Here is a 27873-nt window from a genome sequence, read left to right as displayed (position 1 = left end):
TATGAAAAATGCTTGTGTTTTACAAAAACACACGCCGAACCACTTTAGCCCAATACGTTCATTCTCTGCTGTCCAATTCTGAGCGATATGCAAGTGTAGACAAATTTACTGAGGTGCAGCTTCAATTACCATTTGCGGTTGTGATAAAAGGTATGTCGAATTTTGCCTAGTGAATTTACAACGTAGTAGATTGAGTCAAAAGTTTAATATGTAAGAAACATATGAATCTTCTGTGTTGCTTAACAGAAAATTTGCAGTTACGACTGTCCGATGGTGGAAGCAGATGTGCTGGACGAGTGGAGGTTTTATATCGTGGAGAGTGGGGCTCAGTGTGTAACGATGATTGGGAAGTTAGTGACGCAGCAGTCGTATGTAGACAACTCGGTTGTGGCAATTCCTTGGATGAAGGGCTCATTTCTTCTGGATCAGGATCGGGGCCAATTTTGTTGGATGATGTGGAGTGCTCTGGCGAGGAACCATTTTTATGGAACTGTTCCGCACGTCCCTGGGGACAACAAGACTGTGATCATTCTGAAGATGTGATGGTCATGTGCTCCGGTAAGAGCATATTAGAAATGCACCTTTCCGCGGTCTGATAGGCCATGCAATTTGAGGAAGATGCACAGCATGTTATACTTAATCAAGCATGTATTAATTTTGAAAATAACTAGTGTCATATTGATTTGTTGTTGCTCAGTTCACATAATTCCCAGGTTACAATCCGGATTTTCCAAATGCTCGGGGATACTGGAAATTAATAAGGGTGCAACCTGGGAAAGAGTTTGTGCTCTTCACTGGGATTGGAATGACGCTAATGTGGTCTGCACACATCTGCACTGCGGTGTCGCGTTACCCACGCCAGCAGACACATATTTTGGAGAGGGTACTGGAAATAGGCGGAACCACAGCTTCGTGTGTAAAGGAAACGAGACAAACCTGAACGACTGTCCTCTGTCTCCAGTAAATCACCCCGAGTGCAGCCACAGGAACGATGTCGGTGTGACATGTTCTGGTATGTAAAATACATTGAATGACAGATAATCCAAGGACTCCTTAATAATTCAAAACTGAAGGAAGTAAAATATCTGTTCTTCTCTCAAACTTGGCCAAATGTAAACTCATTGTTACGGTTCAATTATTTCCACAGGTTTGGATGGACGTTACAAAACATCCCGACGTACTTAGGAATGATAATTTTATAAGTTGCAACTTTTCCTGCATAAATAGAGTTGCGTTGCAAATTAATTTATAATCGGCAACAAAAGTAGGCTTCTGTTGCACATTCCGATAGAAACTTGGTTTTGAAAGTCTCACTATTCTGGCTTTCAAGTTTATTTATTAGTCACAAGTAGGCTTGCCTTAACACTGCAATTGAGTTCCTGTGAAAATCCACTCGTCGCCATTCTCCGGCGCCTCTTCGGCTACACTGATGCCAATGCACCTAATCGGCACGTCATTCAGACCATGGAAAGAAACCAGAGTACGAGGAGGAAACCCACGCAAACACGGGGAGAAAATGAGGACTCTGCACAGACAGTAACCCAAGTCGCGAATTGAGCCATGGTCCCTGGCGCTGTGAGGCAGCAGTGCTAACCACTGTACCACACTAACCGTAGTCATATTACGAACTTCAGGGATAAGTAAATTAAACCAACACTACTTCATGAATTTGATTACCTTATTATTTTTAGGGAGGGAATTCCAGAACTTTGATTTACCAAGTTGTATCTGTGTGAGTAAATATTGTCATTTTAAAATCGTTGAGCTTCCTAACGAACCAAATTGCAAACATATTCTCTCCAGAGAGCAGCACTTCAAGAGGGACATGTTGAATCACTTTTGCAGGGTAAAATAGGGATGAAGAATAAATGCAACAGTTCCAAATATGGCTACATGCTGAAGGCCAAGAGAGTGGCTTCCTGAACGGCACTGTCGAGATTACCGATTTAGGGACTCTGCGCTAATATACTCTGTCTGGAAGTTGGCAGCAAGGCTACTGGTGTTTTTTGACCAAAACTGTGATGACTGGGTAATCGCTTCCTCACAGTTATATTGAAGCCCCTTTGGATTGAGAACAATTTACATTTTTTTTGGCAGATCCCTGTGGCAGTTTGCACTGCAAGTCTTGTAAACATAGTGCGAGAGAATATGTCATTTCATCCATAATACTCCTTATGTCATTTCGTTTTGTCCTTTTAATCAATTTCTTATGATGAGATTTGTGGTAACTCATTTCGTTATGTCTGTACCTAAAACAGGAAACAATGGACCCCGATTGATTGGTGGAGAGGACAGGTGCTCCGGCCGGGTGGAAGTGCTGCATGGAGAACACTGGGGGACGCTCTGTGATGTTTACTTTGATTTAGAAGACGCCAATGTGGTCTGTCAGCATCTTCAATGTGGAGCGGTAGATACAATCCCGAGAAATGCTCATTTTGGGAATGGAACAGGTCCCATCTGGAAGGAAACCTACAGATGCCGCGGGAATGAGTCCCGGTTGGAGGATTGCCCTCTTTCATCCGGGGAAAAGTTTAACTGCTCACACTTGAATGATGCCGTTGTCATCTGCTCGGGTGAGTTCCCCAATCTTTACACTCAAAGAATCACTGTCTGCGGAACCCGCACAATGGGAGGTTGCACAGTCCACATTGCCCCTGTTGGTGTTCTGCAAAAGTAACTCAACCAATTTCACATCCCGCAATTTCCCCAGTAAGTATCTTCTGAAAGATTAATCTGTATCCATCAGATTCGCACACAATGCCTTCCAGCCCAATGCACATGCTGCAATGAAAAAGTGAAACAGCGTTCCCTTCAACCATCTGGACATTGTCACCACATTAATTCATTCTCGTACTCTCCCCCAACGCCATCGATTTAATTTCCCTATTTACTGCATCCAAATGGCTCAGTATTTTGGACAATACATCATACCTCCTTCTCACTGTCCTTGAGGAAGAACTGTCCCAGCATCTGTAATCTGTTAAAGAAACGGTGAATACTCATCTGTGGAACATTTCTTGCGAATTGTTGATACACCTTTTCTATTATGCTCAGATTGTATCTGATGTGTGGTGCCGGGAAATGGCCGAGCTGCTCCAATTGATGACTCACTAATGTTTTATACAGGATTATCACAAATTCAGTACCTCTGCATTCTCTGATCTTTCGTGTAGGCCTAGGTTACCATTGGTTTTATAAAGTAATTTCTCAACTTGCCATTCCATCCTCAGTGATGGAAGGGCACGTTATGTACAAAGTTATTATACTCGTTTAGTATTGATCTGCTATTCTTTCTTTTCCTCTGCTCATTCGCCATGAGGTACCTTGTTTCACTTGCCCGGCCTTTCGTTTTTAAGTCATAAGTTCTCCTTCAAGTTCCACATTCAGGATAGTCACATAAATCTTAAGTCTGACACTGCAGTGCATCACGAATGGGATATTTCACTTAAGTATATATCAGAAGAGAGAGAAAATAAACCCCGATCCAACTTCTCGAGGGAGGAAAATTACCGATTGTGATATATTGGGAAACGCAGGGCAGATATCCCAGCTATCAGGCCAACATTATCCCTTGGTCAACATTAAGAATGCACATTCTCTGGATATTGTGCCCTTCTTCCTTGTGGGAGTAAGTTATTTTCATCTTGCCTGCTGCGTTCCTTATATAACAATAGTGGCCCAACTTCAATCTGTGCATCTATGACAGCAGTGTCCGTTAAGGCATCTAATGGTCATTGAACTCGTTATATTATGAAGACTTACTTAAATTCCTCCAAAATAGAATCGATTGATGTTCTCCTGTGCCCATTTTTAGCTGTCCTTTTGAATCCATTCCACTAGTCAATCTATATCCTTGTGAGGGCTGTGCTCTCTACTGTTCACAGAACTACAACGTTTTATGTAATTAGAACATAGAACATAGAACAGTACAGCACAGAACAGGCCCTTCGGCCCACGATGTTGTGCCGAGCTTTATCTGAAACCAAGATCAAGCTATCCCACTCCCTATCATCCTGGTGTGCTCCATGTGCCTATCCAATAACCGCTTAAATGTTTCTAAAGTGTCTGACTCCACTATCACTGCAGGCAGTCCATTCCACACCCCAACCACTCTCTGCGTAAAGAACCTACCTCTGATATCCGTCCTGTATCTCCCACCACGAACCCTATAGTTATGCCCCCTTGTAATAGCTCCATCCACCCGAGGAAATAGTCTTTGAACGTTCACTCTATCTATCCCCTAATTCGCACACTTTGAATCTGTTCTTCGTTACATCCAAGCCTGGATCATTCGTATCTCTGATGAAAAGCAGAACTGCTGGACCTCATCCATTTGGAAAGTATCTTTGTTTCATTTCTAAATTAGAAAGCGATGTTGGTCAACGCGGCCAGATGTTTCCAGTCAAACAGCCAAATTTACATTATTACAACCAATGTCCTTCTGAGTACGTAGCTTTGCCGATCATCCTTTGTGAAACATTATCAGATGTATTTTGGGAGTCCAGGAACGCCACATCAATTATATTGTCTTCATCAGCAATCTCTGTTCGTCGTCAAAAAACTCGAGCTAATTAATAATATATGATTGCCCCTTTAGAGTTATTGCTGATTTAAATTTTAGTTACCAAATTGATTGTCTCTTTCCAATTATCATTTATAACTACGTTCGCATTGTCAATATTCAACTGAGTGATCTGTGCGAACAACATTTATATGCATCATTTCTTGAGCAACAGAACGATATGTTCAAATCTCCAGTCAGAGGCAGGTAAGAATGACTGGAACATTTTATAACATATAGAATAGATAATCATTGAATCCCTACAGTGAAGAAGGAGGCCAGTTGGCCCATCGAGGCTGCATCGACCACAAATCGCACCCAGGTCCCATCCCCACAACCCCACGCACTCACCCTACACTAAGGGGTCAACGTAGCATGGCCAATCCACTTAATCTGCACATCTTTGGACTGTGAGAGGAAACCAGAGCACCCGGAGGAAACCAACGCAGACTTGGGGAGGACGCGCAAACTCCACGCAGACAGTGACCCAAGTGCTAACCATTGTGTCACCGTGCCGCCCTAATTATGGTTAATATCTTGCAATTTCCACTCTGACTTTGGTCAGATGCCTTGGAATGAATTCCTATGTTCAACTGTCTTCTCACCTTTAATATCAGTCAAGCTAACTGATGCGTCTGCTTTTTAAACTTCTACTCAATAAAACTTTTGTCTCCCTCAGTTTCACCAATATTGAGCAGCATCTGCTTCCTTGCCAGAAACATATTCAAATATCCGTTTAGCACCTGAGCAATTTTCCCAGGCTCTAGGCGTGCATGTCCATTCTACCCTGCCTTACTCGCAATTACTTTATTTATTCGGGGAACTTCTGGAGTTGCTTACGTGGTCCTGTGCGTGTTTGAGGAACGTCCTCATCAGCATCACGGAACCAAAGTGGCAATTTTCGTCTACACGTCACCGAAATTGATCAGCACACTGTAATTTCAAATAACTCTCCTATAAATCAATGTGGGCCATCTTAAACTCACTGGTTACTCTGACCCCAAGTGATATCACAATACTTCGTCCAGCGGTGCCATCTGCCTTTTACCAGCTCTCTGCGCACACTGTTTTTGTCCCAGTATTGCTTACTGCTTCACAATTCCCTGCTACATTTGGGCAAGCCCACTCCAATAGAAATAGCAAAGCAATGGATATATCAGTCCCGGCTTTGTTCACCTGCAACACATTGCAAATGCAGTTTCTTTCTCTGCAAAATCTGCTCCAATGTCCCAGGTCACGCCGTCCGTCATGCAGAATCTCTAAAGCTGCACATTCATTTGTTCAAACCTATTTTTACGCCCTGCTTGCCAGACTGATCTTATGTTCATTATACACCCACAAAGGAATGCATCACTCTTTCGACTCGTGCTCTCAATCCAAATACGAAAAAGGAATTCTGGCTGTTCAGCCTCCCGCTTCAGATTAAAGAGATGCCTTCCAGTGAAATCATTCTCTTTCGCAACAAAGATACAATATTTCATTTGGAATTCTATCCTGTTGGCGGATGTCTGAATATGGGTACATTTGCTAAACTTTGAATATATTATTGAATTTTTTAATCATGCAGATGCAATTTTCTCATTGCGAGTGTCGAATGGGGGAAGTCGGTGTGATGGACGAGTGGAGATTGACTACAACCACAGCTGGGGCAGAGTGCAGGACAGCCTATGGGATATGAATGACGCTAATGTAACCTGTAGACAGCTGTGCTGTGGCGCAGCGGTAGCCACCTATAATAACTCAAAGTATGGAGAGGGTGAAGGGCCTGTGTGGGTGAATGATGTCCAATGTGAAGGAAACGAATCACATCTCTGGAACTGCAGCGCATTCACAATGAACCCACATCGCAGTGACAACATCGGCGTAGGGGTTCTGTGCTCAGGTGAGTAAGGAGTTCTGTCTCACTGCAACACACGGAGACATTGCTGGTCTTGCGTTCAGGAGCAATAAGAGTGAGGTGTTTGCAATTTTCAATATTCACGTCGTTTAACAGGGGCGGTTGATTGCAGATTAAGATGAGACGTAAAAAACGGAAGAAGAAACAGCAAGACAAATTGCGTGGCGCCTTCAGCAACGAATATACTGTTACATCGCGTTAGACAGTTAATTCAGGTTGACGCAAAAATGAAATATTGTCACTGTGACACACATATTCATCAGATGGCGAGGAAAAAAGAATAGTGCACCTCAGTATGGGGAAGAGATTCTCCTTACGGAGGAAATCCAAATTTCTGTCTTAATGGTTCTGGGCAATGCCAGGTAGACAGATGTGATGCAAGGTCAAAGTGAGCTAAATTGTGAATGTTTTGGATTACATTGTTGACGGGGAAGTGAAATGGAAGGATTATATGCACTTGATTAGGACAATGCCAATGTAAAGTTCTTTTACATTGTTGGAGAAGGCAAAGCAGGAAGAGGCTGGGGAAGAGCGTGCAAAGTGTTCATATATGCAATTTGATACACTTCACTGAACAAAATTTGTTTCAATTCAGTACGATGGTGGTTGCAGCATTATCACTATAAACTGTATGCCTGTCTGTTCATTTGTCTGTCTGTCTGTCTATCTATCTATCTATCTATCTATCTATCTATCTATCTATCTATCTATCTATCTATCTATCTATCTATCTATCTATCTATCTATCTATCTATCTATCTATCTATCTATCTATCTATCTGAGTGCCTCTCTATCTATGTATCTATCTTTCTCTCTGTCTATACGTCCATCCATCCATCCATCCATCCATTCATCCATCCATCCATCCATCCATCCATTCATCCATCCATCCATTCATCCATCCATCCATCCATCCATCCATCCATCCATCCATCCATCCATCCATCCATCCATCCATCCATCCATCCATTCATCCATCCATTTACAATCTCTCTGTTTCTCTCTCTGTCTGTCTATCTATCTATCTATCTATCTATCTATCTATCTATCTATCTATCTATCTATCTATCTATCTATCTATCTATCTATCTATCTATCTATCTATCTATGTGCCTCTCTATCTATGTATCTATCTTTCTCTCTGTCTATCCGTCCATCCATCCATCCATCCATCCATCCATCCATCCATCCATCCATCCATCCATCCATCCATCCATCCATCCATCCATCCATCCATTCATCCATCCATCCATCCATCCATCCATCCATCCATCCATCCATCCATCCATCCATCCATCCATCCATCCATCCATCCATCCATCCATCCATCCATCCATCCATCCAAACATCCATCCATCCATCCATCCATCCATCCATCCATTCATCCATCCATTTACAATCTCTCTGTTTCTCTCTCTGTCTGTCTATCTATCTATCTATCTATCTATCTATCTATCTATCTATCTATCTATCTATCTATCTATCTATCTATCTATCTATCTATCTATCTATCTATCTATCTATCTATCTATCTATCTATCTATCTATCTATCTATTTATCTGCCTGCCTACCTACGTACCTGCCTGCCTGCCTACCTGCCTGTCTGGCTATGTGGCTATCTGTCTATCTAACTATCTATATATCTCCGTGTCCATCTATCCATCCATCTATCTATCTCTCGCCCTCTCTCTGCCTCTACGATCCATCCCCCCCCCCACCCCCACACCCAGTAGTCATCGGAATACTCAGATATTATTCCAATATGTGGATTTAACAATTATGAGATGGAGGTGGCCACTGGGCCATCGAGCCTGCTCTGCTTCCTTATGCTTCTTTACCCTTAGAGGAAGAAAGTTCAATGATTCATGACGCTCAGTCAGAGTAAAACAAAACTCCTCAAATCTACATAAATCAGTGTACCGTTAATTTTTTTAAATCCTCACATTTCTAGATTCGCCCATAAGTGCAAATATCCTCTCCATGACAAGACTACCAAAGCCTCTCTGTATTTATATTAAAGCATTGATGAGCCTTTGAGCAGCAAATACATTGAGTTATTCGTGAAGATTACTGTCATCTGTCTCCACAGATTCAGTCTGACCCTCTGATCATTTCGAGCAAATCTCTGATTTTACTCATATTCATTCGCGAGTATGGAGAGAACTGGTGAAATGCGCATGATCAAAACGTGCAGACACAAGGGAAAGCTCAAAATGGCAAAGCAAGACAGTTCAATTGGAATGTTTATTAAGAACAATCGTAGCTTGCAGTCGGGAATGGGTTAATGACCCTTGTCACACTTAAGCAGTAAGCCCCGAACTCTGTGATTTTGTTTAGAAGACTGCAGAGTCCATGTTTTTGTCAGAGTTCGGTGTTTTTCATGTCTGTGCCAGATAAAAGGAACAGCTATTCCTCTGTCTCCATTTGTTATCAAGAAATGCGATTAACCCAGCTCGAAATAAGCTAAACAGTCTCCATTTTTATGTACCTTTGTTTAACACGATGGAGTTGGCATGTATGCCTTCTGTCTTTGAATCACCATAGATTCATATATATATATATATATATATATTCATCATACGTTATTCATCTTATCCTGATATAAAGTATTATACAAACCTGCATGTAGATTAGTTAACTTGTTTGTGCAAAACCTGTGATGTTGTTTCAAGGATATAAATGACGAACAATCGTGGCCTTGGAGATCGAACAAACTACACAGAGGAAGATACTGCTAATACAACAAGAATCTCACCATGAACAATGACAGACATCTTAGAGAATTGCAATGTAATGAGGGCGGGGCCCGGGACATATATAAACTCTGTTCTTACTTGTGTTCGATGAGAAGGCTGGGGGTCCACTGTTAGGAACTTCACTTCTCCCACAATTGTGAAAATAAACACTGCATTTTGATCTACTAATAGTGTCAGAGGTTTTTTTTACCTACAACGTCCGGGATAATCTGTTTATGGTCCGGTCGAATGGCCACGACCAGAGCACCCGAATAGATTATCGAACTCTAAATAGAGAGGGTCAAAATGCAGTGCGTAATCATCTGTGATAAGAGTGTGTGATGTTTAGACGTGAGTGAGATAGAGACTGTCTGAGTGATCGCCGGGGTTTGAAGGAAAAGCCTTCATGTGTAACAGTCAGAAGGAAAGGCCTTCTAAGGAAAAGCCGGCTTTAAAGAAATAGAATAAGCGGTGGTACAGAGGGATCTGATCAACCCTTACAGGTATCACCGGACTCCGATAAGAGCGACCTGGGAGAGGGAGAGCGAGAAGGGAGAATAAGTCACTCCAGGTGGTGAGTATAAACTTATCAGTGTTATGGCGGGACAAAGACAGTGGGGACCCCCTGGGTCCCTGATAAATGAATTTATGACTAAGAGGGACAGACTCATAAAACAGATGATAAAAGCGGGATGGGATTAAGACCATCCACTAGACCAACAACGAAAATGGTTGGAAAAGGAAAAGAAAAACAAAACTAAGAAAATTGGAGTTCTCTTAGTTCATCAATTGGCTGGATTAATTGAACAGTTTTCAGTCTCGGGTAAGAAATGGGCTGATGTCAAAGAAAAAATTAAAATGTTAATCAACAAAGAGGTGAAAGAGCCTCCGAATTTGATGAGCGACTCTTTAGAATATACCAAGAATGTTGGGGAGTACCCGAAGCTGCCCGAACAGATAGAGCCTTTTTACAAGCATTTAAAGATGGGCTGTCGCCAGCTCACCAAAAAATCCTTAAAATGGGAGTTCTCAATACCCAGACTTATGATGAATTAGTGGAATGGGCATCTGGAATTAGAGATGGACCAGATGAGAAACCATACCTACAAATAAAACAGGAAAACGTTAGTGCGAACAGTAGAGAAGATAAACCAAAGGGTGCGTGCCATAATTGTAGGAAACTGGGTCACTTTGTCAGGCACTGTAGGGCTCCAAAGGGGGATAATGCACGTAGAAGAGGGTATGTGTATGTGATAATGAGGGAAACCCTAAACTTGGGTAATGTTAAAGTCAGAATGTGAGGCGTATGAGAAAGACAAAAGAGATAGACCAGAACGAGAGAGACTGCAAAGGAAAGACAAGACCGAGAAAAAGATTAGAACAGCAAGCCAAACAAAGGAAAGATAACACACCGGAGATAATAGGCTTGCCAATGTTGTTCCAAAATCCCGATACGAATGAACAGGAGGGTAGAATCTACGTGTCTGCACTAGTAGGGGGCAGACCATGCGAAATGCTGGTGGACACGGGAGCCTCCATATCTATCACTGATCTACCCTTGCCCACCACAAACAAAATGATTTATATAAGGGGTGTGAACGGACAGAAGACCCCTGCCTACTTAAGTGAAACCACCCTAGTAGAAATTAATAACCTGTATATACCTATGCGATTTTGTGTATGTCAAAATAATGAAGGAACTATTATGGGAAATGACCTGATGAAAGAATACGAAGTCTTAATAGATTGCGGGAAAGGCGAATTGATTTGGCCCCGCCCCGATGGGAGAAAAGACAGGGTAGGAACATATGTTAACCATTTAGAAACCATCCATGCAGCATCTGCAACTGGACGCAACTGGCAGTTAGAATGTAATGGATTTGGCACCATTTGCGCCTCAATCCCCGGGGTATGGGCGGAAACAAATCTGGATACTGGATTAGTCAAAATTCCCCCTATACTCGTGGAAGGGCCAGAATATAAACCACACCGACAATACCCAATTAAGCCCGAGGCCAAAAAAGCAGTTGAAGAAATTGTAAAGGGATTGGTAAAAAGAGGGATACTACGGGAAACCACTACTACCACCAACTCCCCCACCTGGCCGGTGCCTAAACCAGACGGGAGTTATAGATTAACCATTGATTATACCGCTTTAAATAAAGTGACCCCCAAGTTACACCCCATCGTGGCTAGTCCATCTACCATTTTAAACGGGTTATCACCATCCCATGGAATCTTTACGGTATTAGACATCGCCAATGGATTTTGGTCCATTCCCCTGGACTTTAATTCACAAGATAAATTTGCATTTACCGTCGGTGATAAACAGTACACATGGACTAGGCGCCCGCAAGGCTTCCACAATAGCCCGGCTATATTTCACCGGGTAATGAGTAAGATATTAGAACAAGTAGAGGTCCCGAGGGGGAGCACAATCCTGCAGTATGTAGATGACATCTTAATAGCCTCCGAAACTGGAGCAGAACACCAGACGGCACTATACTCAGTCCTGAAACACTTAGAAGAACAGGGACTAAAGGCAAGCCCCAGGAAGGCCCAAATAGGGAAAGCGCAGGTGTTATATTTGGGACACCTGATGTCCCAGGGAACCAAAGAAATGCCATTGGACAGGAAAACAGCCATTCAGCAAATGCCAAGACCAGTAACCGACCGAGGGGTAGGGAAGGTTTTGGGGTTGTTTAATTACAGCCGCAACTTTATACCAGAATTTGCAAGGCTCGCCGAACCAATACAAAGGCTAGTAAAAGGGGGGAAACCCGCTCTAGAAGTTATAGAATGGGGATCAGAACAGGAAAGGGCATATAGTAAACTAAAAGTAGAACAAATGAAGGCTCCAGGGCTTGGACTGCCTGACGCTAGTAAAGATTTTCATATCTATTGTAATAACGAGGGGGGGTTTTATTCAGCAGTAGTCACACAGGTCCATGAGGACAAACAGCGACCCGTGGGTTATTATTCCACAGCGGAGGGCCCCGTAGTAACCGGGTTACCCAGATGTATAGCCGCACTAGATTGAGTGGCATGGGCAGTAAAGGTCAGCGAGCCCATCATCATGACGGGGAATATTGTTTTACACACCAAACATACTTTGGTGGAAATGCTGAACACAGGAAAATTGCGGTCTGACTCAAACATGAGAAGGGCGAAGTGGGAGGCAGTGCTTCTCCCACCCACTAAGTCCATCACCATTGCACGACACATGGGAATGAACCCCGTAGAAGGAATGTTAGGTGAAGGGTCTCCCCACTCATGTGGGGACGTAGACGAAGAGGTAGAGGAGAGTAGAATAAAAGATGCGCCCCTGGAGGCACCAGATTTGGTCCTGTTGGTGGATGGATCACGGAAATATGCAGATGTAGGCCCAATACGGTACAGGATTAGACGATATGTATTAGAGTTAAGCTCCCAATTGAAAGATATGCGGAAACCAGTATGGGACAAACAAATAGTGATAGATGAGCACAATAAACTAGAACAGACCCCGGAGGTACACCCGGTGGGCAGCAAGGTTATGGTAAAAACACTACCAGGAAAACCTGGATTTGCCCCCAAATGGAAAGGCCCCTATGAGGTCATTATCAGTGGAGACACCTGTGCCTGCATCGATATGCAAGGTAGGGGTGTCTGGAAGCATTGGACTCAGTTAAAGGAATACACCAATTACCGCAACAAAACAGTTAAAAGGGGAATAAAGGGTTAAAAGTAAACAAGCAGGTTGTAAGTTTCTCTCACTCGAGGGAGGGAGAGAGAGAGAGAGATGTAAGATGTAATTGCGATCGAGAGCCTCATGTGATGGAATGGGGTATAGCAGATCAATGCGAGTTTAATAAATTAATAAATTTTACAACGGGGCATCGGACAGAGATTTGGGGAATGTGGGAATAATAGCATTAGATTACATCTGAAGAGTCGTAAAGAGAGTTACTGCATCTGTCTGTGTAAAGATAATTATTTTAGTAGGGATATTTAAAATTGATGAAATAAATGGATTATTTGGAGCAGGCTTTTGTTAAATTTGAAAATGTATTTTTGGTAGAACTAAAGTTGAAAAGATAAATAGAAAGAATTATTCCTGCGTATTTGAAATGATGATTAATCACTTGTTTATGTTCCTCTGAGTTATAAGACTTGCAGTAATTTTAAGATATAGTCAAAATTTAACAGAGAAGGGAGTTACATAAGATAGAATGGGAGTGCGTGTGTCATACTGGGAATTATTATACTGCCATAATGCATTCTAATTAAAATATGTTACATGGATCAACCATGAAACTGTATTAAATAACAGACGGACTAAAAGGGAGTGCCCGCCTATAATACCAAATTGACAAATCAATATAATTAGAGATGAGGGAAATAATTCAGTGGAATAATGAGATAAGAAAATGCTGGGGAAGTATTTGTTACAAACGGTTAAAGATTAAAGTGATAAGATTTCTTGAATTTACTTCTGTTTTGAGTTGAATTACTGCTTGGAAGGCAGCAGCATAAAAGCGACTGTTAATCAACGGTCTGTATTCTTAAATGTTTTACTTCCATCCCAGTTTAAGATGTTAAGTCTGAATAAATGTTGGAAGCTTCCATGTGTATCTATGTGTATCTGTGTGTTTAACAACGTGATTGCGTGAATGTTTTGTTGTTGTTCGTTTTAATGTTGAGAAAGGAGTTAGACCTTGGAAGGACCATGTGCTCTTTCCTTGTCTTGAAGTTGAAATTATAAGAGTGCATTTGAGAAGTTAAAAAAATAATAAGTAATTTGGTGAAAAATAGAAAAGCAGGAACAAAAGAATGAGGTGAATATACTGTCTATGAGTCAGTTTAAAGTCCATCAAATCAATGAATCGTAGTTCCGATTATCCCAATTTACAGCAGGAGATTAATCAGTTAAAACCTCAGTTGTTAATACAAATAAAGATGTTGTCCTTGAGTATTTTAAATTTGCATTTGATGCCAACCATTGAATACCATGAATTATTGGAACTTGTGTTGTCAGTTAGTTACCAATATGAAATTCAAGACTTGTGTGATGTTCCGATAACATGCAACAAATTACATCATTTAAATCATCTCGCATTGATGATAGTTCTGATAGTGTAACTAGTTAAAATTATATACTGCCATTGGAATTGTTCTTTCTATTGTTCAAGTTTTTCCAAATCTAAGAACACTGCAAAGCTTAGAACCTAGCCAGCTCGGAAGCAAACCAAAACATTTCTAATCAAGTAACTCTTGTTATTGTTCTAAAAGTGCAAGGAATTCTGATCTGGAGCTCAGTCTAAAAATGGAAACAGATTAATTTAAAACTAAATTAAGAGGGTTTTGAAATACCCGATGTAATTTGTAATATCTTGCACAATTAATATTAACATGACCGGGGGTGAAACCGGTTTACTGGAGAGAGACAGAAAAAGAGTTGGAGACTGGCTTTGCAGCCAGACTCAGAAATCTTGCATCATTTCGGTTATCTGTGTTTTTAAAAAGCGGTGTCTGACAGCATAAACTATTGACATCTGTGAGACCTTATGAAACAATCTGTCTAGAGAAGGATCATTTCTGCTGAAACATTGCACTTTCAAATATGGACAAGCAAATGATCAAATTAGATATAATGTAAGAATACATCATACAAAGATCGGAGTTGTATGATATGTGATATAAATGGGAAAAGCGATGTCTTGATAGAATGTCCGGCTGCAGCCAGTGCAAAGTGTTGTGTGATTCGCCCCAAGCCAACTGAAGGGTCTGTTTATTTCTTCAGAATAAACTCGACTGATCTGAAGTAAATATGCCTTTCTTTAAGCATTGTTTTCGAAATAACGGTTATTTTAGAGAAAGGAGAGAGAGAGAAAACAGCCATACAAGCAGTCTCCAGGTACATCAACAACTTGGCCATGAGAAAGTTTGTTTACCTTACATTGTACTATCAGAGAATGCAGCTAAGCTTCTCAGTTGGACTCAGAATTCCAAGCTGCCGAATCCAAATGAGCTTAAATTAACTTAAAGCATAGCACAATTAATTACATTGGGCAAAACTACTTTGCACTGGCGAAGGCCAGACAGAGATCGGGAAAAAAAACGTGGATGAAGGTATTGACCACCATACTAAATGAGTTTAAGGGTTGCTACAAACCAAACAACCAGATTAACCCCTTATGAGCTAATGACAGGACGGACGATGCAATTATCAGAAAGCATCATAATAGGTGGGACCGATGTAGGTCCAATAAAAGATAAAATCAAGAGATATGTTTTGGAACTAAGCACTCAACTAAAAGGGATGCATAAATCGGTAAAAGACAATCAAGAAATAAGAGATGCAGAGAGAGCTTGACATGTTCGCTGACAGTCCCAACAGTCGGATGTCCTAGTAAAAATATTACCTAACAAATCAGGGCTTGTACAAAAATGAAATGAGCTGTATGAAGTTATAATTAGTGGAGATAGCTGTGCCTGTATATACTCAATTGAATATGCTGAAATTAATTGGAAAAATATGTGATATACTCCACTTACAGATATAAACAAACAACGAGTGACCTCCAAGCAAGCTGAACGGGTTCGCGGATCCGCGGTGTTGTGCGTGGGCGATATTGCCTTTGGACCATTGTATAACTGTCGCGCGGGATATTAGTAAGTGATAAGATGCTTCTCATGCTGATGCTCACGACCCTGGCCCTGTTAGCCATAGCGGGAGAATATAAAGTAAATTATGAGTTAGGGGTGAAGCACAGTGATCATCTCTGTAATGATGACTCTGTCTATTGTATGAACACCTTTGTGTATATGTCTTATCTGTATGCATCACAATCGAATCTGAGCAAGTGCTGGGTCTATTCACACATTCCCATGCACGGAGGAAAGGGAGGAATTCCCTTATTTCCTATCCCTTTATCAGCTCCAGAAGTAATTGAATGGGTTTTAAATAAGGAATGGAACCCAGAAAGGGACAAGGCAACTGACATTTAAAACCCCATCGGGTACCACTATGCAGGGTATCAGCAACAGTGATGTTGTTTCAAGGCTAGGGGGCGGAGGGTGTACTTTATCGTCCTTTAAGAAGAATTACCAGCCCAGCTACAACAGATCAGATTCCCCACCCTACTTCATTGTGAAAAATAAACAAAGGGGATCTATCTGCCTGATAAGAAATGGAACCATACCTGTTGGCCGTAGCTACTGTATACAACAGATTGATATCACTGATGACGCTGAGGCCATGATACAGGTCACAATCCAGTGCCCCATAGCCACTGTCCCGGTTAGCCTCTCCTCTGCTTATGGAAGCGAGATGACTGCATATAATGGTACCTATTTTGTCTGTGGAAACAATGCCTATCCGTGGTTTCCCTGGAATTGGACAGGATCGTGTTATTTGGCATATGTGGTGCCTTATGTTCACCATTACACTGACTTACGGGACGACCCCGAGATACACCTGCTTAGGGCTAAGCGAGCCATTAGTGGGACAGAACGATTCTTCATGATAGCCTACCCATTTTTTGGGACAGCAAAGGCAGCACAGGAACTTATACGGATGGCCACAACCCTAGAGAAAGTTGCAAATAAGACTAAGGATGGGTTCGAGGAGGTGAGCACGGCTATCTCTGAAATGTCAGCAGAGGTCGTAGCTATTCGGACTGTGGCGTTACAGAACTGATTGGAACTCGATTGTGTGCTCGCCTCCCAAGGTGGAACATGTGCCATAGTTGGCTTCGAATGCTGTACGTATATTCCCGAAGCTTCGGAGAATATAACTCGCTTAGCAGATCATATTAAACAAGTAGCAAAAGCAATACAGGAAGAAGGGAGCCAATAGCATGATTATAACCCTCCGGGCTGGCTGGAGCAATGGTTCGGGTCGTGGGGTTCATACCTGATGCATGGATTGATTGTATTAATTGTAATTGTAATTACTTGCTGTGTTTGTATGGCATTATTGAACGCCTGTAGCAAAACAGTAACAGCACGAATTATGACAGTCGCAAGTGTACAGGGGAAGGGGGCAGACCTCCCGACTAAGGAGCTAGGCCCATTCCCCGATACAATGTGGTTCTGAGTTGGTCATAAATGCCATGTTTGGACCTGGCATCCGACCAGAAGGGGGGAGTGCAGTCGGGAATGGGTTAATGACCCTTGTCACACTTAAGCAGTTAGCCCCGCACTCTGTGATTTTGTTTAGAAGACTGCAGAGTCCATGTTTTTGTCAGAGTTCGGTGTTTTTCATGTCTGTGCCAGATAAAAGGAACAGCTATTCCTCTGTCTCCATTTGTTATCAAGAAATGCGATTAACCCAGCTCGAAATAAGCTAAACAGTCTCCATTTTTATGTACCTTTGTTTAACACGATGGAGTTGGCATGTATGCCTTCTGTCTTTGAATCACCATAGATTCATATATATATATATATATATATTCATCACACGTTATTCATCTTATCCTGATATAAAGTATTATACAAACCTGCATGTAGATTAGTTAACTTGTTTGTGCAAAACCTGTGATGTTGTTTCAAGGATATAAATGACGAACAATCGTGGCCTTGGAGATCGAACAAACTACACAGAGGAAGATACTGCTAATACAACAAGAATCTCACCATGAACAATGACAGACATCTTAGAGAATTGCAATGTAATGAGGGCGGGGCCCGGGACATATATAAACTCTGTTCTTACTTGTGTTCGATGAGAAGGCTGGGGGTCCACTGTTAGGAACTTCACTTCTCCCACAATTGTGAAAATAAACACTGCATTTTGATCTACTAATAGTGTCAGAGGTTTTCTTTACCTACAACATAGCTGATGGTGTAATTGTGCACAGAGCATTAAGCCCCAAATATTAAACTGCAAGTCAAAATGTTGCTGAAGTCAGATGCAGGAATATTATAATTATCTGTACTCTCTACAGTCTTCATTTTGGTCAATTCCAGTAAGATGTTCTAACTTATTGATCAATTTAACTGTTCGTGTTGGGGAGAAAGGATTTTAGTTCTGCGCACATTATGCAATATTTGAAATTGAGTCCTGAGATATGTATTAGGACTACACTGTTTTTTCGTTATTTTCTTTGCTGTCAGAACACAAGCAATTAAGACTTTCGGACGGTGGAAGTTCTTGTGCTGGTCGAGTTGAGATTTATTACAATGACAAATGGGGCTCCGTTTGTGATGATTCCTGGGATGCAGCGGATGCTCAAGTGGTTTGCAAACAGTTGGGTTGTGGAGATGCATTGCAACTGCCACTTCCTGCTTCATGTGGACCAGGTATGGGGGCAATTTGGTTGGACGAGTTGGATTGCATCGGGAACGAATCTTTTCTCTGGAATTGTCCCTCAGCTTCATGGGGAAAACATGACTGCTCTCATAAAGAAGATGTGAAGGTCACGTGTTCAGTTAATGGCGATCTCAATCTGTTAATTATCCTAAAGAACTGAGCAAAGTTACACAAAAAAAGATATTTCACTGAATTATTCAAAGATAGAAATAGAACAGAAACTGCCAATTCGGCCCTCCCCGTTTGCACGCCAAGATATCATTTAATTGGCCCCCTATTTATATTTCTTTGGGTTCTTTATTTTCACCCCTACGTACTTTGTTCTTAGACCATTATGCCACATTGAAGAGAGACACAGAGTCCGCAAATTTACGTGATGCATGATTCTGTATGAGTGGATGCTTTTTTTCTGATCGCACATTTAACCTGTCATTTACCAAGGAGTATGAAAACTCTTTAATTTTTATACTGAAATTCTCGATCTGAGACTGATCAGGACTAAAATTAATTTGTCAGATACAAATCCATTTTTTAAATGTTTCTTTCCTTGTATTTTTGTGCAGCCTGCATTAGCATTTAATATGCATATCTATTTTCTGTCTGTGATACAGCTTGACATTTTACTTCCGATTGAAGGTCCATCTGGCCCACATTAATGCCAAATAGCAGTGAGGACAGGACCAATCCATGTGAACACTTCATCCCAAATTCTGTAATTCGAAATAACTATTTGTGTTGCAGCCAATAGTCAATCAGTTGTTCTCGCGATTCCCATATTTTGCATTCACTGAACTGAGTCAAAATATGGAACTTTGTTGAATACCTTTAGTTAATTCACACACTTCATTTTTACTTCATTTCCCTGGCTGACCCTCCGGTAACATTACCAAATCATCCAAGTAGGGGGATCATACAATTGTTTGTTTAGTAATCCCTTGTCGAATGTTCTTGATGATATAATTAGCTTGCAGCTCTCTTCCTGCTAACTTTCTGAAATAATCTCGGCAAACCTTCAACACAACTGATGAAAAACTGAATTTGTAATCGACAGAGCACAAAGAGTTACGCTTGGTAAATGGCAATCATCGCTGCGAGGGAAGAGTGGAAGTGTTCTACAATGGTGCCTGGGGAACAGTTTGCGCAGAGAAACTGGACCGCCATGATGCAGAAGTGATCTGTAAACAGTTACAGTGTGGCCTCCAAGTTTCCATTGACCATCGCGCTCAGTTATTCGGAGAAGGATCCGATCCGATTTGGCTCGATGAGATTGAATGTAGTTCACACGAATCGACAATTTGGCAATGTCTGTCAGACCCGTGGGGCCAACACAACTGTCATCATTTGGAAGACGCAGGTGTTGTCTGTTCAAGTAAGAGAGTATGTTTTTCAGTGTTAAGGTGTCATCAGAAACATTGATATCTGTTTGAATCAGCATGATTCTCTTCTTAACAGAACCCAAAGCAACAGAGGCGGAACGCTACAATTCAAGGGAGTGCAGTGGTCAAGCAGGTGTTTACTGCTCTTTATTACTTTTGCATTGTTGAATTGTGCTCCTGAGTTTTAATATGGATACATTAACGATTGATCTCGTTGACAGATTCTGGGCTAAGTTTGCATCTGGTTGGAGGTAACACTAAGTGTTCCGGCAGAGTGGAGGTACTGTGCAATAATACCTGGGGCATGGTATGTGATGACTACTGGGATATCGCCGATGCCAATGTTGTACGCAGACAGCTGAATTGTGGCCCGGCACTGCTGGCCTCAGGTGGGGCCATGTTTGGCGTGAGTAACACTGCTGTCTGGCTTGATGAGGTGAAGTGCACCGGAAGTGAATCCATTCTGTCCGACTGTACTTCCGCATCTTCAACTCAACCTGATTGTGATCATAAGGAAGCTGCCAGTGTGATTTGCTCCGGTAAGTTTACTGCTGAATAAATGGTTTTCGTTGCTGTGGGTGGAAGATTGCGAAGTCATTTTAAAGCTGGATATAACTCTTCGTAAATTTAGAATATAGTTTGTATTTCAAGGAAATTCATAACATTTGATGTATTTTTTTGTGTTATTTATTCCATTGGGCCAGAATTGCCGCAGACATCTTCGTCCACACCTGAAGGTACTTAGAATCAAAACATACTATTCGTATTAGCGTCAGTGTTCTTACTTCTGACGTCTGTCTCGTTGACACTTTCTCACTGTTGATAATTTCTGAAGATTACATGTGTGGTTTCAGAACTATGGAAACATTAAAAAATATAAGTGGGAGTCGCAGTGTTAAATCATCCTCGAACTTTTCATTCAGGACAGGAAGCGAAAACCACAAACGTCCCAGTCGTGATCTGCATAACCCTGGGAATCATGTTAATCTGTGCATTGATCGCACTACTGTTGGTCGTGCGGAAGAACTCAAAAAGAAAAGGTGAGGCTGAAATCTTTCCCCCGAATTAGCATTGGAGCTCTGATATTGAGTCATTGCCAGGCCAGTCATCAGCTGATTGGCCAATTCAAGAGAATGTCACTTCTCCTTTTTCGAAAACAATTTTAATAATCTGAATTAGGTTTTCCTCGTTGGTTTTAATCAACTTAATCGTCCAGTCTTAATATATGACAATTAAAATGTAGAGTTGATTAAATATCCAAGTCCAATGTTACAGTTAGTCTGCTCTGGTGAGACACCAGATGGATTTCCTTCTTTTCTGGAGCAGGACGTTTCATTAAACCGTTTCGGCTCCTGTGTTCAGTTACTTTTTCGACAATTAATCTTCCTTTATCCAAAGAGTATCCATTCCACTGGTGCAGGTTTTCGGCACTGATTTCAATCTCAAACTTCCTGATCGGGTTCCATCCACCATTCTGAGAAGTAACACTTTTATAGGATTTCCTGCATTTGTCAGTGATTATTCCACATCGTAAGATAACGATTACTGTCACATTCCAACAAACAACGACCTCCTCTTCCATGCACAGAACAAAACTGTTCCCATTCTGATGTGTCACCAACCATCAATAACACACTGTTATTGCAACCTGACGCTGCAAGCGGAGATCAAAGTGTCTGCCAGAATTGTCACGTCCGTCACCAATACATTTATTAACATTGAATTAAATCCAACTTTTTTCTTATGTGAGTTCTGCTTTGCTTCAGATAAATATGCATTTATTCAGATATTCTCTCTCTCTCGCACAATGATACAAACCGCAATATGTATAATCACACTCTCATACAAACACATAAACGCATACATATACACACCGACACATTCACTGCCTCACTTGCACGCAGACACACATATACTTTTCTTTCTCTCTAGCTCGCTCTTGCACAGACTCAGCAAAAATACTACACTCATTCTTTTCTTCACGCGCACACATGAACACACTAACTTCACATGCACAGAGACGCTTCCTTTCACTATCTTTCTCTATCTCTTGCTCGCTCTCGCACAAGCGCAAACACACCAATATGAATGCACTTCATCTGTCTCTCAAACAAATATAACATTGCACTTAAACAATATTTCACTTGCACGAAGGCATAAGCTGTGTCTCTCTCTCACTCACTCTCGCACTCTCTCTTATCTTCCAGTCTGCCTCTCTATGTCTCTCCTCTCTCTCTCTCTTTCTCGAACTTAAACATCAACATACACACGCACTCACACTCATACACACGCCTGCAGTAACATAATAACTCTCTCGCACATGCACCATCTCAATCAGTGTAATTCCCCCTCGCTTCGGAACACTAACACCAAAATACACATACTCTCTCGCTCACACATGCTGACTCACTTGGAACATTCGTTCCATGTTTCACGTTTTTCACTCTCTATGTGGCTTTCATCCACTAACACTCTCTCTCTCTCTCTCTCTCCATTTCTCAATATCTCTCCCTCCCCCTCTTTTCTCCATCTCACAGACACACAGGAACACATATGCAGCTATGGACCTCCGCAGTCAAGCTGAATGTCTTCGTCCGTTGGTTACCATCTCATTTGTGATTTCATCACAAATACAAAAGGCGGCACAACGCAACAAATGAATGCTCCACCTTCTCTCCAACAGGAGCTTCCAGTGGGCATTGGGGTTCACCGGTCGGCTTGTACCAGGCAATTTATGAGGAGATTGACAATATTCCGCATAGAGAAGATTCAATCTCTACTCATCGTTCAGGTTTGTATTTTCAGTTTGATATGCACCATGCATTGGACAAGCAGCACTTTCGTCTTAACCCAGTTAAATTTCCCCATATGCAGTAGTGATATCTCAGTGTCCGGGTGCAGAGTAAGAAGAATAATGGAAGTTCTGAAAACTGCCACTGTTCATTTTTGCTCAAAGGGAGTTTTATGACACAGTTATTTGTAAGTAGCGACATGCTGTTTGTTAGTATTTTCCGTTCCACAGCCAAATAACTCCCTGAGGTATCTGAGCCAGTGAACAATGCATAGTGCACATATTCAATATCATACACTTGCAAAATTGGCTCAGATTTTCCAAAGGCATTTGAACATACCTACTTTGAATATATTTTTTGCAAATATAATCCTGGAAGACAGATGTAATCGAATTGTTAAGCACAGTGATTTGGTATGACAAAAGTAAATGAAAACATTGCTGCAGAATAATGACGCCATCAAAAGCAAACAAAATGATAAGTTTGTTATCAGATGGATGGGATTTAGAATTAAAGCGGTTAAGCAGAACTTCCAACCCAATATTTGTTAGGTTACACGTGGAATATCATCAAAGCCGATGAAAAATCACAAGAGTGCAATGAGGCAAACCTGTTTGACATCAGAAGGGCTGAAGGGAGGAAAACAGATATGATTTGATTTTTATTTTTCGACTCGGACGCTGTTTAGTTGACAGACCGTCGAGTATTGCGCCTCGGGTCATGAGTGACGATTCAAAACCTCAGAAAGTACAAGAGATGGTGCGTCCATAAGCCGGGAAAGGATTCTGCACAAATAAATTCAATCAAAGGATGTTGGCGTAAGGGGTTATATCTGAAGTTATATTATCTTTTCTGATATATGATAAACTGCCGTTCCAAATGGGATGCACCTTAACCCAGTCAGTTCCAGATCAGCAGCGAAATGTACTGTCTATCTTTAGTTGTCCTGATGCAGTGGTGCTGAGTCTTCCCCTTTTCAAATTGAATTCGCACGGTGACTGTTTTCGAAAAATGATGTCAGGTCGCAAACTCCGGGAGATTATCACGTGAATTTATTATGATTTCTACTAAAACATATACAATGTTTCTGTGCTGTGTTCCAATATAGTGTTTCTGGACCGTCAATCTCACCAATTGTCATTCGTATTATTTTGTTTTTAACAGTTCCTGCTTCCATTGATTCCCTCAATCAGGTGGTGTATTACACCAGGAACCGTTTCAGTGACACGGATCCTGCTTCAGAAAATCCTCAAGGGGACCCCTGCAGTGCTCACAGTGAGTGGATTCTCACTTTCTTGGTGTTGTGCTCCCATTCCCAATTTGAAATAAAACAAAAATGAAATATCAAAAAGTGCAATGATCCAGATAACGGAGAATATTTTATAACAAACGATCGCTGAATGAATTTCATACAGATCGTCCCCAGTTGTAAACAGGAATGGCACATTCAAGTCGTGGTGTGTCGTTACATGAAGTGGGAGGTGAAATGTGCGTGCAATTAAAAATAAATTGGACCTGATCGTCACTGGGCTTGACCAAATGTTATTGTCCATCAGCAATTGTCCACGCTTGACCAATTTAGAGGGCATTCAAGAGTACATCTCACTGTTGTGAATCTGGAGTAACATGTATGGCAGTCAAATAAAGGTGGCAAATTTCTGTCGTTCAAGGGACAGCAATGAAGAACGTTATTTTATGTCTGAAAATCACAAAATATCCTAATTCTACTTTTAATTCCAGTAAATTAGTGCAGTCAAATTTCAGTATTTGCCATCTAGTGCTTCGAAACTGCGTCCTCACCGATAACCAATGTGAAGTAATGCATTTTGGAAGATCTAATACAGATAGGAAATACACAGTAAATGGCAGAACCCTTAAGAGTATTGATAGGCAAAGAGATCTGTGTGTACAGCTGCACAGGTCACTTAAAGTGGCAATGCAGGTGGAGAAGGTAGTCAAGAAGGCATACGGCATGCTTGCCTTCATCGGCCGGGGTGTTGAGATTAAAAATTGGCAAGTCATGTCACAGATTTATAGAACCTTAGTTAGGCTGCACTTGGGATATAGTGTTCAATTCTGGTCGCCGCACTACCAGAAGGATGTGGAGGCTTTGGAGAGGGTACAGAAAAGATTTACCAGGATGTTGCTTGGCATGGAGGGCATTAGCTATGAGGTGAGGTTGGACAAACTTGGTTTGTTCTTATTGGAGCGACGGAGGTTGAGGGGAGACCTGATAGCAGTCTAAAAAACTATGAGAGGTATGGACAGAGTGGTTGGTCAGAAACTTTTTCCCAGGGTGGAAGAGTCAATTACTAGCGCGCATAGGTTTAAGGCGCGAGGGGCAAGGTTTAAAAGAGATGTACGAGGCAGATTTATTACACAGAGAGTGGTGGGCGACTGGAACTCGTTGCCGGGGGAGGTAGTGGAAGAGGATACGGTAGTGACATTTAAGGGGCGTCTTGAGAAGTAGATGAATGAGATGGGAATAGAGGCATATGGTCCCCGGAATGGTAGGGAGTTTTAGTTAAGTCGGTCAGCATGGTCAGTGCAGGCTTGGAGGGCCGAAGGGCCTTTTCCTGTACTGTAATTTTCTTTGTTCTTTGTTCTTTGACCTTGGGGCTCGACATAATGATTGAGTGACAATATCAATTTGCTAATTGTCGCTCGACATTTGCCCTGCCAACTTCAGTTGTTCGCACTGCTGTCTCTCAGTGTCAGGGAACCAGGTTCAATTCTGACTCGGTTGCTTGTCTGTGTGGAGTTTACACGTTGTCCCCATGTTTGCGTGGTTTTCTTCCGTGTGCTCCGGTTTCCTTCTGCAGTCCGAAGATGTGCAGTGCAGTTGGATTGGCCATGGTCTATTTTTTCGTAGTGTCCAAAATTGTGCAGATTAGGTGGATTAGCCATCGTGAATATGTCAGGTTCCGGGGAGAGGTAAGATGCTCTTTCAGAGAGTTGGTGCAGAGTCGATGGGCCGAATGTCCTCCTTATGCTCTCTTGAAATTCTCTGATTCCACGACTCATTAGGATCCAGTAAGGATAAAACATGAAATAAAAATACCAAGGCGAATTTCACAACGATTTTCCATCCTCTAAACTTGAAAATGAAGATCACAATCGATCAACATTCTCGCTCTGCATTTGCAGAGTGGATTAATATTTTGCCCGTCCATTCTAATTATTAATAATGTAACTAGTTACAGTGAAGATCACTATTCCCTCCTATGTCCGTTTCCAGGCCTGGATGATGATGTTGAGACAGGATCCATTGACTCCCAGCGCAGACACATGCTTCTCGATTGCACTGCTGATGATCATTCAATGCTGACGATTGGTGGTGCCAATGTTTCCACTCTCGGTGAGATAAACCATTGATTATTTCTGCAGCCAAGTGCTCTCAGTGGAATATACTGACGCGATGTTGAAATTCATTACATATGGTCACAGCACAGAATGCCATTAAATGTCAGATCCTGCTTTAATTGTACAAAATTATGTTCCACAACCAATTAGTGGATCCAGAAAGTAGGTGATCCCCTGTTCAGAGTGAGGTATCTCCTTGTTAAGACCGTGAACAGGAAATTCTTCCAGTGCTCATTTTGAGCCTCCTGACCCTGGTGATCCAATCTTCAGTCATCCAGTTGGACAACACATCATGGTCCTGGATGCTCCTTCATTCTGACAGCAACAAAAATCCACCCTTATATTACTGCCATGAGTATCGTGTCTGAGCACCATTTAACACGCAGTCTGCTCTTTAGAAATCCAGTAGCTCATTTATCTCTCCCCCTCCCCTCCACCCCCCCCCCCCCCGCCCCACCCCCTTCACCCAGCATGCAACAATCAGGCTTGCTTGCATTCCCCTTTACCGGTTTTAACTTCCAACTGCCAATTAACAATTACCCCGTGCAGGTTGTAATTATATATGATGCCTGTTTGTATCAGATTGAAACTTGTTGAAGGTTCACTTTCTCTCTCAAACCGTCCCCTCCCCCCGCTCTTTTCAGGTAAAATTGAGCATCAACACCAGGAGGCGCCATCCTCAGACATATGACACACTTCCAGAAATATTCTGCGTTGCAACGAAGAGAAGAAACCAACTGTTCCAACAGTGTGGTCATTCCGAAAGTGCTTGTATTTGCGATAAGTGAACCGAATTATCTTATTGAATACCACACAACAATGTGTCAAGGTGTCGAGATTCTTTTTGAAGGAATATTCTGCAATCAACTCAATAGTTTTATTTCTGAAACTGACTATTTCCCTGTCCATTGGAAAAAAAAATCATTGGGCTGTACTCCATAGATCTCTGGAAAATGTGTTGCTTTCGATAACTGACATGAATTCATGAAGTGTTTTTTTGAACTTAATTTTGTTATCCTTTATTTTATTTTATTTTGTGCTTTTGCCATTAAATATGGATTTGAATAAGCAAATTAATGTTTTATCTCCTCTTATTATAGTTGCTATCTTTGGTTACGAGCTCAGTAACATCAACAACACAGCACCAATATGATCAGGGAAAGCAACATTGAATGTAGGCCTTTACTTTCAAAATCAGTAACATCACCCTCACAATTCTACGATGACCACGTGAAGCCTGGCTGAAAGTAAGCCCTTTGTTCCTTCTTCAGTAGCATTGCCATCACAAAACCAAAATAACCAGGGAAAGCAAGGTTGACTGTATTAATTGTGTTACTAACTCAGTAACATTGACATCAAAACACCCAATTTAATCGGGAAAGTGATGTTGAATGTAGGCGTTTGGTTACTAACTCAGTAACATCGGCATCACAACTCCACTATGATCAGGGAAATAAGTTGTTAATGCAGACCTCAGTTTAGAAACTGAGTAAAATTGCCATCCAAACATTAATGTGATCAGGGAAAGAAAGACTGTAGGCTTTTGGTTAATAACCCACGAAATCGCCATCACAGCACCACATTGATCTCTTAAAGCAAGGTTGAATATAGGAATTTGGTTACTAACTCAGTAACATCATCACCACAGTAAAAACAAGATCGCGTAATACAAGCTTGATTATTGTATTTTCTACGTCAGTAACATCACCATTGTAGCACCACAGTAGCCAGGGAAATAGTGTTGACATTTGACCTTTGCTGACTAATTCAGTCACATCGTCATCATAGCACCGCAATGGTCAGGGACAGCAGGGTCGCATTTAAGCCTTTGATTACAAGGTGAGTAACGTCA

At 41.6% G+C, this 27873-nt stretch overlaps 1 protein-coding gene across 1 annotated transcript; it reads left to right on the top strand.

The window, feature by feature from the left end:
• The first annotated feature begins 8 nt into the window (after nt 1-8).
• On the top strand, nt 9-27174 carry LOC144509696 (scavenger receptor cysteine-rich domain-containing protein DMBT1-like). Its single transcript, XM_078238478.1, has 11 exons — nt 9-150; nt 247-558; nt 2259-2573; nt 6129-6443; nt 18295-18608; nt 19544-19859; nt 19943-19999; nt 20088-20405; nt 23823-23933; nt 25897-26016; nt 27122-27174. Exons 1-11 carry the CDS (start codon nt 9-11, stop codon nt 27172-27174), a joined length of 2373 nt encoding a protein of 790 aa, XP_078094604.1.
• Nucleotides 27175-27873: the final 699 nt, after the last annotated feature.

The sequence above is a fragment of the Mustelus asterias genome, chromosome 22 (assembly GCF_964213995.1).
Source record: "Mustelus asterias chromosome 22, sMusAst1.hap1.1, whole genome shotgun sequence".
NCBI lineage: Eukaryota > Metazoa > Chordata > Chondrichthyes > Carcharhiniformes > Triakidae > Mustelus > Mustelus asterias.
Note: the sequence above shows the minus strand (reverse complement) of the source record. Positions and strands in the feature narration are given on the sequence as shown.